The 14,214-nt window shown below is 40.5% G+C and overlaps 1 protein-coding gene across 2 annotated transcripts in view; it reads right to left on the bottom strand.

Annotated features, from left to right (window-relative positions):
* LTBP1 (latent transforming growth factor beta binding protein 1) overlaps positions 1-14,214 on the bottom strand; it is a 167,210-nt gene that overhangs the window by 110,858 nt on the left and 42,138 nt on the right. For both annotated transcript variants that reach the window (XM_026051165.1, XM_026051166.1), the window contains exon 3: positions 12,407-12,574. In XM_026051165.1, coding sequence (XP_025906950.1) covers positions 12,407-12,574 — 168 coding nt within the window. The remainder of the gene's footprint in view (positions 1-12,406; positions 12,575-14,214) is intronic.

Genomic DNA, 14,214 nt, shown 5'->3' with positions numbered 1-14,214 from the left:
GAGTTAGACAAGATGATATATGGCTAATAGCTCTCATATTTAAATGCGAAGAATCCAGACAGAGCAGTTAAAGAGGAAAGAGTTTTAGCCTCTATCTCTTACTGATAGTATAAAACAGTATTGCTTGCCAGCTTCAAAGACAGAGCCAAAAGGCTGCCTAGCAATATTGCTTACGCTTCAAAATGGATTTCTATATTCATAGATTCTATAGAATCTTCATTGTATTTCTATCACAGGACGTATCTCCTAAGCTGCTGCTGGACTTAYGTAACATCAGTCCTAGAATATCTGAAGTCTTTCACTGTCCTTATCACTTCTTATTGATCGCATTTATACTGCTGACATTTTTCAGCCCTCCACTTGAAAGGATTCACACACACACAAACACGCACCACTTGCCTTCTCAGCATTAAAAAGACATTTTGACAACTTGCAGGGATCAATACTGGGGCCAGCACTGTTTAACCTTCATTAGTGACCACGATGGGGGGTACAAAATGCACCCTCAATAACTCACAGGCACAGGTGACATTCAGAGACACCTCTATAGGCTGGGGAAATGGGCAGGACGGAACCTCAAGAGGCAACAGGCACAACCTGAAACATAGGAAATTCCAGCTGAATCTGAGAACACACTTCTGTGTTTTCTCACTGTGTTTCACACTGTGAGGGTGATTGACCACTGGACCAGGTTGGCCAGAGAGGCTGTGGGGTCTCCATCCTTGGTGATATTCAAGGATCTGACCCAGCCTGAGAAGGGGAGTTGGACTTGGCAATCTCCAGACATACCTGTCAACCTCAACTATTCTGCATGATTCTTTGATTCTTCACTGCAACAATCATGACTAAACCCTTCCAGAAGTGATTCTAGTCCCGTTTCACAAATTTCTTTATTTTTCTCCTAGTCAACCTAGCTTTTTTTTTTTCCCCTCTCCATCCAAAGAATCAATACCAAAAAAAAAACATATAAAAGATTTAAGAAAAAAAAAGAAGGTAAATTAGTTGGTTGAATTCAAATTACTTATAGCTTAAGAGGCATCAATATGGATGAAAAATCAGAGTAGAAGAATAAGTACTTGTTCTCCAGAACCAATTGCAAAGTCATGATTTTATATTTTAAAATACATTGCCACGAGTCCTGCGAYATCGCTCTTGCTCTGCAAGGATTCTTGTTTGCAAAAGATGAAATTATTTTAAGAGCTCCAAACAGCCTCCCTTTTTTGTCACTCCAGTCACTCTAACTCACGGAGTGCTACACCACACATTCAAGATCCTGCACAAAAAGCAGCTCAACAGCCATCACGATGCCGGAGGCCAGGTTTGTATTAGTGAATTTAACATGAACAGAGAACAGAACCACATGCGCGCGCACGCACGCGCACACACACACACACACATACAAAGTCTACCACAGGAATGCAGTTCATCCACTCCTTTAATGTTTTCACTGTTCTGCCTATTTTGGAAGATATTTCTCTTTAAATTAAGTTATATTTTATTAATTCTTTTCAAACTCCTCCATCTACCACCATTAACATCAAGTTAGAGGAATGTCTGTGATGCTACTTAAAGCAGGACGACATGGCAATGCCCACAGAGGTTAAGTAGAAGAAAACTTCACGAAATTAGATTATCTGTATCTTCAGGCGTTTAATTTTCATCTCCCAATAGCAATCTTCCCACTTAAAAATTAGTTCTGTAACTTAGCTGTGAATTACAGGCTCAGCTTCTGGGACAATTGTTATCTCCAGGAGTAACTGAGCTTCTGGTCAGCTGCTGAAAAGCTGCCCCATGGTTAACACCTCCTAATGATAGTGCCAATTAACTGTAAACAAATAAGGTACATGGCTAGAAAGGAGTAACTRCCTAGATATTAAAAGAAAAAAGGGAGAGGAAAGCTGCCTTCRTGGGAGAAGGGAAACTATGAAATTACCCTCAAGGTAAAATAAAGATTTAGGAGGGGACTGTTTTTATGCCTATTCGTATTAGCAGCCTCACTAATTCCAGGGAGGCTGCTTCCATACAACACACTGGCTCTGGTTCTCCAAACGTGCAAGGAGACCCTGCAGAGACAGCAGGACAGACAGGCACCTTCCCGGAGCTTTGGAGAGGCAGCGGGACTCAGGGAGAGGGCACCATCGATTGCACTGCAGGGCTGGAAGGAGGGACCAAGGCCTCAGAAGGGGCATCAGGGCTTTTTACGTAATATTAAGAGTGACATATCTACTGTAAAGAATTAGATGAGGCACTCAGGGACATGGTTTAACAGGCACAGTGTTGAAGGACTCATGGCTGGACTCAATCTTGAAGGTCTTTTCCAAACATAATGATCCTATGAATATATATATATATATATATAAGTAGACTGGATACTTAATTCACCCAGACATACAGCAAGAGAAAAGGGACATACAGTGAGTTTAGCTGATGGGAAATATAAAAACGTCAAAAATAAAAAAAAACAATGCTTTTCTGGACAATGAAATTTTATAAGCTCGGGGAATCACTACTGCAAGGTATCAGTAAAAAAAAGTGCTCATCAGGATTCCAAAAACGGTTTCATGTGTATGTGAGAGTATGTGTGAGCACAGCAGTGTGGATTCCAAGGCAGGCAGATTTGACAGATTCTCATACATGTCACCTGCATCTTGTTAACTCCTGTCAAAGAAAAGACACAGAGGTAGATGATCCATCACAGATAGCAAGGGAAAAACTGGAGAAAAATACCCAGGATTACAACGTGTTTCAGTTTATATGGAAGAAAATAAGCAACAAAAAATACGCAATCACTGTAAAAATGCTGATATGAAACCAATACTCCCATGAGGCCTCTGAAATACCATAATTACTCTGGCTGCTGAACACAGRTGCTGCTTATAGTCATGCTGCTAAATCTACACCTAATTTCCAATATGTATTAGTTAACATTGTGATGTATGTGKTTTTAATGCACAGAACAAGAATTCCAGAGAATCCACATAATTAAGAGTAAGCGTCTTTAGTGCTACTGGTTCACTGCAGGCTGTCCTGCCTTCTGGTGTCAGGTGAGCAACACGACCCACTTTTGATGACCGTAGACTTAAGAAAGAACTTGACCATAACGCCACTGAACTGCTCGGGCTGAGTTACTATCTATCTCACTGAAGAAGTCACTGAGCTCCCCCGTGCTCTGACATCGTTCTCTTATTTGGCTGTCTCAAAAAGACATACTGAATTCTTTCATGGAGTAAAAAAGTAGTAACATTCATTGGAGTAAGGCAGAAAGGCTGCTCTTAGATAAGGCAGAATGGTGAGATGTCCTGAGAAACATCCCAGTTATGCGGTCACACCTGTGTTATGCAATGGCTCCCCAGACCACAGAAGTAGCAGCGCTAACACGAGCCAGGGATRTCGGCATCCTCACCGCTTCTGGCAAGCGACCCACAGATACGGAAACTGAAATTCATCCCCTTTAACGTTTGGTGCCTTCTTGAGCCATCTAAGTGAGGGGTGGGGTTATCTGACCTTTCCCACTCCAGCAGTGGAAAGGGGCTCGCCCAGAAAGCATTCGGATGGCCCGTGGCCAGCCAGCCATAGGGATGTGTCCCTCTCCCTGCTGGTCACAGAAAGGAGCGTAGGGAATTGGGCCTCCTGCCTTGGGCACCTCCATCAGGTTGTGTGTGGTGGGACAGAGCCCAGCCCTCACACCACTCGCACACTGTTCCCCATGCACAGGTATTCCCTGAGAGCCTACAGCAAAACTAAGAGGCTCAAAAGAGAAAAAGCAGCACCCTAAGAACTCCGGCCATTGCAAAAATTTCCAGCTTTGGTAAACAACAGGACTCTGTCCTCTGATTACAGTAGTATTATCATAWTGCTCATTTTTATGAGAAAAAATACAATTAGGATTAAGCAGGAACAAGTTCTTTCAAGTGGATCTCCATTTACATACAGACAATAGCTCAAAATTGAGACTTTTCTGGACTAGTTTGAAAAGAGAAAAAGAAAGGAAAAAGAAAAACACAAGCTATCTAAGATTTTCTGGCACTATCTGCATCACAAGAAACTGAAAATTTTTCTAGGGAGTTGACCTTCATGATTTGACAAAATATGAGAATATTGGGAACGATAGTGTCCAGAATTTGAGTAATAAATTAGGTCATAGGAGACCAGTGAAAAGCAAAGACTCAAATCCTGGAGTTCCAAAGGAAGAAAGGAGAAGTTTCATTACGAATGAGTGGGAGGGCTGAACATCACTCTGCAGGGAATTTACTGCTGGAAATCCACTAAAAAATACATGCATGTGCAATACTTGTTATCATTATTCTGTTAACAACATAATAGTTACATAGCTTGTTGCATAAGAAGCAGAAACCTGCCCTAGATTTGGCCATCAATGGCCATCCATTGGCAGGGAACTGAAAAGTGCACCCAGCTCCCAAGCAGCCCCACAGTGCAGGAGTCCAGCCAAACACGAGCAACTCTTTGGGGATCTCTTTTCCCCAGTTACCAACAYAGGCACTCCTGGCCCTATGTAACTTCAGATTATTTGGGGGAAAAATCTAATATAATGAAACAATCCATAGAAGGGGTGTGCTGGATACAGCAGCCTGGCCAGCTGCAGGCAGCTCCTGCTGGTGCTCACGGTACGTGGATGGTCCTTGCAGATCCCTCCACAGCCCATGGGCTCCTCTCCACAGGAATTCAGGGAATCTGCCTCCCTCAGTTACAGCATGAAAAGCTCACACAAGTTCCTCTAAACTTGTGGTGTCTGAAAAGTATTAAACATTAAAATTGACTTTATAGCTGACCTCATCATCTTTATGCAAAGCTAAAGCGCTACCAACAAGTATGCATTACTGGCTGAATAGAACACAGGTGAGAAATGCTGTCTATGGCTGGGTGTTGTAAAGCTCAAAATCCTTCCTATGTGAGAGCCAAGCGCCTATTTTCCTTCTATTCTTTAACTGGCATCCCACAAGATTTGATAAAAGGTTTATTTAAAAAAAAATTAAAGACTCCCATGGACTTAAACTTGTTTCACATTTCTGAATCCCTGGCTGAAACTCATTTCAAAGTTCAGATTTTTTTTATGGATTGATACAAATTTTAAAGAATTTAAATGTGTGTTTACTGAATGTAGTTCATGTTCCAAAAGACAGACCCTGAAATCCCCAAGTGTTTATGGTACAGAACAGTCCCTGTGATGAGAGACACTCAAATTATGGGAAAGAACGGGCACAGCAGGAAGCTGACCAGGCTRCAGGGACAGGGGAACTGTCTGGAAAGGAGGCAAGGAAAGGGAACAGGATGGGGAGATGGGTGGAACTGGAGAGGCCAGCGATGAGCAGAGCCATAGGAGCTGCTCATTTCCTTCCCATTGTGCTGTATCCAAACGGCCGCCTTTAATACAAACCCATTTGCTGTCTAAGAAAYCCAGCCATGGTAAACACCACATTTTACCCAGTCAAGAAATCCAGCAGTCTCTTTTGTGCTTGCATAATTCAAAGGCAACTGTTTTCTTTTTTTTAAGCCAAAGTTGGCATATCCTTGCTCTTCGCTGAGGTATGTGCAAAGACATTTGGTTTAGCAATAACATGATTATAGCTGTACAAGGTAGTGTGTTTATTTGAATAAGCAACAATGCAAGCATTCAAATRAACTCTACTTCTCTCTTTACAGTACTTACAAGTCAGCTAATCCCTRTAAGTTGAAGCCATGTACAATAAAATAAAGCATTATGCATTTTAACTTTGAGCGCTGTTTTGCTTCAGCTTCGAGATACACATAGTCCATGTGTTTTTGACTGGCTGCAGGTGTGGATTTTGTACCCTTTCCACTTGTGGTTTTTCCTGTGACTGCACATCCAGAAACTGTCTTCTCTGTAATGTACACTTCAGTGAGTGCTTTAAGAGCAGATGGACTTGTTCAGTGATAGTCTGGAGTCTAAGGTGAACAAGGGAGTGGAAATGAGTTGCTAAGAGGCCTGTCTAAGTTCAGCCTCATTAAAATCATCTGTCTGCATAATRTATTTGCTTTAAATTAACATCTGGCCTCTGCTGGAATCAGAGGGGAAGATATCAAATGTGAACAATTAGTTTAAGATTAAAAAACAAAACAAGCCCTCATAGTGGCTGTACGCAGTATGGTACAGACAAGAACTATTTGTTGATAACAAGTGCTGATAAATACAGAGGGGAGAAAAAAAGGCTTCAGCCTGGGCAGATATGGATATCAGCAACAACCACCCTCAAGATATGTTTCCTCTTCGTAATCTGAGTATAGATGGCCAAAATCTYGTAATGTCTAAAAAATCAGAATAGTATATTTACCATAGAGGCAAAAATATAGGTCCACTAGTGATTCAGTTTAGGAAAGCCTAAATTACACTACTTGAACTTGAAAGAAAACTTTCATTCTCCAGTCTTCTCAAATTCATTTTATAGAAAAAAGGCAGGTTCAAAAAATGAGTCCCTATGAAGCTGGTGCTTGATGCAAACTTTTCCTCCCAGAATCAACCTGCTGTTTTTTTGCACTGGGTCTTCAGACTGGGGAACATATTTTCTCAGCATCTTCCATAAGGCAGAAGCTACAAACAACTCCAAGTCGTTCTATCATTATTTGTCTTCCTTTCTATTCTACTCAGTAAGTTGAGTGCCTGAGCAGAAAAGCTTGCCCTCTTCTCTGTTACAGCTGTTACAGTGCTGTTGCATGAATATTTAATGCATGGCAGTCATTTACGCAGATTAAATTTCAAATTACTAGCTGAAAGAGTGAATAGACTCCAATTCCCTACTTTTTATTTTATTTATTTAATCATTGTGGGAGAGACACAATCTAACCAACCTGCTCCATTACGACTGTGGCATACTTAAAAGCTAGAATTCTCAGACAAGTCAGTGAGAAGACTGAGTTTTCAATTGTCTGCCAGGTAAAAAAAAAAAAATATTTCATTTGGAAACGAAATGCGAAAGAGCATTAAAGCAATAAAACCTGACAGGATGGCACTGATAATTACTGCAGGAACAGCAGKGATGAATCTTTTACCAAATAAGGCTACAAGTAGCCACTATGCATAGAGTAAAAAGGCTAAACCGATACTACAGCATGAATAGCAAGTCCCTTGCATCATGATTACTTGAGAAAAGGATAATCCTATGACAAGTTCAATTGCAGAAAACCAGAATATTTCAAAGCAACATTTTACTCGTATCGCAGAGGAGACGATGCTCAAACAAAACCATGAATCATCCAGTGCCCTTGACCTCAGCAGTGAGCCCAGAAGTGGCCTCCTCATCAACCAGGATATCCAGCGGAGCATTACCAAGTATCAAAGCATTTTAAAAATCAGTTCAGCTTAGTTATGTTACTAGAAGGGTCCTAAAAATCTGTGCATGACATTTGTTAACAATTATGTTAAAGCTTCAGTTTGAGAAGCTGCATCTATGCCCCCTAAGTCAGAGTCGAAGGCACAGGAATAGCATTTTATATAGATGAGACACGGGTCATCTCCTCAGGGGTGACACCATTCACCAGGCAATCAAAGCACTTGCTGTAAATACAGTAAATACACAAAATGTTGCCTTTACTGAACCTCTGCAAACACAGCAGCAATTATAACAGGGAGAAACACAAGCATTTGACGTCTCCCACAAGCTGCTAGCAAAGTTTTAAAATTCTCTCAACTCTACACAAATGCATCTACAAGTCATTGGCCTTTCAATCTGCCTTCCCTACCACACAAGCTTTTAGGTCACCACTATTTCGCTCTGCTAWTAGTTAAAATAATTATCTCTTTGCACTGCTTATGCCCCAGCATCAACCCAACAACATGGACAAGAATGGGAGAGGTCACAGACTAAAGGTAGCCCCTGCATGCAGTAGGGCAAACAACAACTGGAGTGCACAGCAAATGGCAGCAAGAGAAAGCTGTGGTTTAACATCCTGTTCCTTGGCAAGGAAATTAGGTGGTCCTTTTTTATTTATTTGTTACGCCAGCACTAAGCATTAAAGCAATTCCTTTAAAAAAAAAGTTAAATGCCATTTATTGCTCTTGGATCTCCAGTCACACATGGACTGCAGTTGAAAAAGCACTGGCTTGCTTACAGGGCATTGCCATTTTTTAACCAACACCAAGAGGTTTCCACAATCATTTGACAGGACAAGAAATGTTTGAAGAAACATTAACTTCTGAAGTGGTGGTAGAAATCCATGCTCGTGTAAGGTTGAAGAAAATTCAATCAACTTTTGATAAAATAGCTGCCTTAAGAGAAACTACTTTCCCTAGACTGGTTCCTAGATAGGGCATTCTATTAAAGAACAAAGCTGTCATGAAAATGCCTTTCACCTGCCACACCACAGCACCAGCTGATCTTCTCATTCTCCTTTAACATCACAAGAAAGAAGGACTCATATGGATTGCAAGCCCCAACACAGAAATCTGGTATCATTCCCAATTCCACAACTAAATCGCATTCTTTACTGGGATCAGTAAAGCTGTAGGGAAAAATGCTTTTTGATCTTCCTTTAAATTTAATGAAAAAAGGAAAAATAAAAGACACCTAAATATCTCCATCTCCTTCCCAGGAGAGAAACACCCACACACAAAATCTCTCATCACTAACTGTGGCTGTGCAGGGAAGGCAGGAGGAAGAAAAATCATGAAGATTCCAAGAAAGAAGGGGAAGGGAATGTTAAAAGGAGGGAGAGATATTGAGAAGTGTTTCAGAGTAATATAAAATGGATTAGGAGAGCAATAATTCTATTGCCACCTCTGCCACGATCATCTATGATCTTGGGGGAAAAAATTAATCCTTAAACTCTGCTGCTTCTCCAGCTGCCGAGGGCTGCAATTTGCTGTTCGACAGGGATACGGCCAAATGACCAGGCACAAAACTTAGCTGGAAATATTTGCATTTCCATTCAAAAGGGTGTAATTCTTCTTAACTCCTCATTCACGACGTTTTGAATGGACTGCTTTAAAATGAGACACTGGGCTGCAAATTAACAGTGGATATAAACCTCGGTATTCAATGACTGCCTCCCTTACTACGTTCTGTTATTCCTGTGCAATGAATGAGACAGGAATCCTGTAGAAAAAAAAGCAAATCTGTAATTAAAAGCATATGTTAATAGGAGAAAAGTTAAAGACTATGGAAAATACTAATTAATCTGGGCATGTAACTTCCACAGTGAATGACCTGGGACCCTCAAACGTTATTCTATATGCTCCCCTTCCTATGCACATACACAGGCGTTGCTACCCAAGCCTCTCGGAGCTGCAGTCCCTCGCAACCTGCACACGCACCCATCCAAGAGAATAATGAGAATCATCGATTCAGCAGAAGTTTCCACTCAGATTAAATGCTTTCATTCCAAGCCAGGGAAATACTGGATGTCAGTTAGCTTAGCTGTGCAACAAACCTCATTCACAAAACGAAACCGTGAAATACCGAGTTTCACTGGAGCCCACTGGCCATCAAGGGGATCCTTCCCTTCTAAATACCAAGTTTTCATCACTTGTGGTCGAAGTGCTGGAGCTCTTTATGAGATCTGGCAAAATCCGAGCTACCTGAAAAGCAACGCTCTCCCCAATCTGTTTCGGGTTGCTGTTTTTCGTTTTTAATGGCTTATCCATATCTAATAAAACCTTCARGAAACCAAGAATTGCTCCTCGTCTGAATTCACCGCTACCAAGTTTCAGCTGAAATGACCAGCGGAGCAAATTTAAAAATCTGAAGTAACGCATGGAAAAACTCTAGCAGCTTTAGTACGGGCATCACAGCAAAGGCGCTCTGAAAAAAAGTGTTTACAAAGCTCAGCAAAGCGTTTTAAAGATCAACATAATTTTTTATTTCATTCATTATTAGAAACAGGGACTAAACACATCAGAGGGATGGCTAACTGCAATGTGCTGTCAAAAAACCTGAATTAAATAACTTATTTAATTGCTGCTGCTTGTGCTGAAGAAATGCATTTAGACCCAGTAACTATCTAAAGCAGCTTCCTAATTTCCCACTCACAGTAGCTGCATATTATTAGTAACAGGAGTTAGTCTTCCGAAGAGGGCATGTGAATTTATCCCTTATGCTTTTAGGAAGAACAAGTACTTTTAAAAGCATACCAAAGAAGTTCTGTTCACTACTGTTTTAAATATATAGTTTCTGACACGACATTGTTTTATGGTGGCACTTTTTAATGTCAAATGGTCATTAGAAAAAAATTGATGTATTTTGGAAAAACAGTAAAAAAACAAGTTTAGAATAAGGTCTTAAGAGCAAAAGAGGCAAACAAAATATCACACAGATGTTAAAAAGAAAAGAAAAACAAATGATCTTAGAAGATCTGAACTATTTCTGCTTTATGAGTCTGCTTTAAGGAGGTATCCTCATCAGGAAAGCCTCAGCTAATGAGACACATTATCTGGAGAAGAGAAATAAAAATCGTTAAAACAGGGAATGTTTTAAATCCTGAATCAAGAGCTCCCAGAAAACAGCGGGCAATGAAAGAATCTGGTGTCTAGCTGGGCAGTGGGGGTCTCTCCTCTCCGAATAAAAAGAAATAAAGCTCACCAAGTATTTCTATTTGCAACTGGAGAACCTGGAAGTCACAGTTCAGATTTGTTTCCTATTCCTCTTCTGTGAAAATGATCCTACACCGAGCCGCTGGGAATGCTGCTGAAGACAGTGGAGATGATGGCCACAAGCAGGCTAAAAATGTCTATATTTGCAAAGTGACTTGCTATTCCACATTTTGGGAGCCAAAGCTCCCCTGTTTTTTATCAAACATAATTATCAACCGCTCGTGTYGAGTATTTCTAGCAGAGCACAGGGTGAATCACAAAGGGCATGGCCCGAGGCCAGGAAGGAAGGTGCATAACAGGTCTTAACAGGTCAATCACCAGCCTCTAAGTTTAAGTATTTGAGAGGAGATCAGGTTACGGCACAGATCTACAAAGCAGACAAACTACATGAGTGCCCATTCTCAACATTTCATAATTTAAAAAAGTCAAGAGACGAAAAAAAAACCCTATCATTTTACAGCAGTCAGAAAACATTTTGTAAAATGTACTTGGATAGTAACTAACACTTTATACTTCTGTTTACTCTTTATATGGAAAACCACAGCTAAGTACATTTATAAAATCATTTTTTTAAAATGCCTGAAAAAAAGAGACAAAACCAAAATATGTGCTATATTGCCCTCTTAAAACACTGTTTTTATAATTATTACTCCAAAACACATATATTATACATATATTATACAAATATTAAGGTGCTTTTACGTTTCAGGAGCTTTCATCTCTAGCCTGACAGGTTAGGAGGAGCCCTAAGAAAGGGACTGCTCTTTGTATCGTCTGTCTGGATGAGAAGAATAATTTAGAGAAGCTTTTTTTCTCCTTCAGAGCCTGAAATAGTGCACTTTGAAAACGGCAGTATTGGCCAGCATCAGCATTGCCTGACATTGTGTTTATATTAGGAGAAGACTAAAATTATAGTGTTCATATTTGGCATTCTTTAAGTGCACATCAGTAAAATAATTAATTTTGAATATTTTTAGTAGAAAAAGATAGTGGGATATTTTCATAATCACTGCACAAATACTTTCTGTGAGCAGTTAACAGCATGATATTGTGAAGCAACAAAATTGAAGTGTTTGCACATCTGCCTCCACACAGCTGCATCTCTCCTAGCTTACAGGACTAGTATTTGCACACGAGTTCCTATCACCATCATATATGGTACAGTTAAAACACACCAATCCGTTATCCAGGCAACCTACGGGACTTGTTTCAACYTGATCAACCAGTTATAGGGTTGAGCCTGGCAGATTGTTAGTGCTCTTCCTGAGCAAAGCCTTAGCAGTGAAATGACAAGCTTCGAGACTTTTGGTTAGACTTCACATTATTTCAGTTCCAAAAAATGACAAATATGAAATCTGATTTCTTCACAGCAGTAAATACGCCGAAGTTGTAAACTCACAATAGTTTTTTTAAATAGGACTGTAATCTTAAGCATCAAATTTCAGTAGACAGTTTCACTCCATTAACTGGATTTTGTCTGCATTTCATACCGATTCAGGAAATAAAAAGGGAAAACACTGATTCTGGCATTTTCCCCRTTTATCAGCACAAACTCCACGGGGCAAATTTTACCAAAAGCTTCAACTTAGCACACTGCAGCCCTGCAGCTGAAAGCTCAGATGAAAAATACATGTTTATTCTTTCCCCACTACGGCACAAAAGGAACTTTTGGGAATATTTCAGAAGGATCCCAGCAAGCTCGTCCCGCATACAATGCTCCCTCCTCAGCACAGCCCTCCAAACAAAGAGGAACAGATGCACAACTGGTATTAATAACTAACCATCTCCTCCCTCCGTTAGTCGGGAGAGGACAGCTAAGGACAAACGCCGTTGGAGGGTACTCACCTACTCGGAAGTTGGTGGCTGTCAGCGTGTCGGCAGCGTGGCCGTTCTCGCTGATGAGGGTGGTGGTATTTCCCTTCTCACAGTTGTTCTGACAGTTGCCCTTGGTACAAGTCACTTTGCAGATGCTGGGCGTGAAGACCACCTTGATGCGGCCCGTGTGATTTCCCACTGTCAGCGGGGGCAAGGAAAAAAAGAAAAACAAACAGATCACCTTGGTATCCATTGATTTCCTTCTAAAAAGTTGCTGTTTCCTTTTTTTTATTTTTTTCTTCTCCTTTTCTTTTTTTAAAGAAGAAGGGGGGGGTGCAGAAAAAGGCGACAGGTCTACAGGAGGAGGGCAGGCTGCAGTGCTCTCTCTCATAGATCTCCAGTGGTGTCTCTGAAACAGGAGTAGGAAGCTTAGCAAACAGAACTCCGGGATACGCTCCAAAACCACATTTAAAGTCAAGTCACTGGAGTGGGATTAGTAATCACAATGCTGCACTTTATTCACAGTCAGACAAAGCGCAATACCAAGGGCATGACAGCTTAAATAGCCAACCCTGACAGGCAGATGTAATGTAAAGAGGCTGGCTGTGCACCTAGGGGTGAATAAACTCTTGTGTCCTCCTGCATACTTTTCCTGTTTCTGCACTTATTAAGTCACTATTTGTAGCTCGACCCCTGGAAATGTTTTAGGCATGCGGCATGTCTGAAAACATCTGTCTCAAATCTCCTGGCACCCCAGCCCGAAGTGGTCAAACCTTGTGACGCAGCTGCCTGGACCCATTTTTTCACAGTTTTTTGGCACTATTTCTCCACAAGGATTTACATATTAGAGACCGAGCTTTGCTGTCAGCCTTYGTTTAAATAACAAATAGCTAAGGCAGCGATATGGGCGAGTAAATACCAATAGTTAAAAATATTAGTTCTGAGCTCTGAAAGGCTTTAAAAAAAAGAAAAAAGGCCTTTTAAAAAAAGCCTTTCAGAGCTCAGAACTGATATTTAAAAGAAAAAAAAGGAAATGGCTGTTTTCTTAGTGCTTACTTTTCACAGCCTTAAAAAACCCTCAAAGAAAGGCAGACCAAGGAAACATAAATTCTAAATTAAGCTCATTAGAAAACTTTTTTTCTTGATTTAGGAGCAGATATATCTTTGACTCCTCATCTAATAGCTGAAAAAAGTATTCAAACTAGTAACTAGTAAAAATTAAGAAAATAAAACTTGAAATCGTCTAAAAAGCAACTAYTTTGCTCTCTCCACACTTACTCACAAATTCTTGAAGCTCTGGCAAAGAATATTAGGACATCTTTGTGAAAACTATTCATAGAAAATGCTTTCATAACAAACCCAGCCATCCCTAAATAAGACTTGCTGCATAGAAAGAGAAGCACCTCCTTCCTGTCATAGAAATAAAAAGGTTGCCAGCGAGTTGTCCAGCCTAGTTTATGAAATGCCCTCTGGGAAAACATTTTTCTGAAAATCTCAGGAAAAATGAAGAAAATCTTCCCACTTCAAACAGAACATAAAGCCCTCGTATTTCATAAACAAGAAAGTTAAAGCAATTGTGCCAGCTGTTTTGTCTACGGCAGAGGCACTGATCTGTCTGCACAGCAGCTGCATTACAGATGCTCCCACCTTACTCTCCCTAAGCAATACTTAGAAACAGCATAGACGCAGAAATAAAATATTTCATCTTGAGGCTCTTAATTTCAGAAGCACCCTGGATGCCAAGCATTTCTCAGGAAAATCATTAATACACCTTTCCCAAAATGCAGAAGTCTAGTGGCTCATGAACTGCTGTCAATATTTTTTTTTTTTTTTTTTTT

Source organism: Nothoprocta perdicaria, unplaced genomic scaffold (genome assembly GCF_003342845.1).
Source record: "Nothoprocta perdicaria isolate Ctin4 unplaced genomic scaffold, notPer1 scaffold_73, whole genome shotgun sequence".
Classification (NCBI taxonomy): Eukaryota; Metazoa; Chordata; class Aves; order Tinamiformes; family Tinamidae; genus Nothoprocta; species Nothoprocta perdicaria.
Note: the sequence above shows the minus strand (reverse complement) of the source record. Positions and strands in the feature narration are given on the sequence as shown.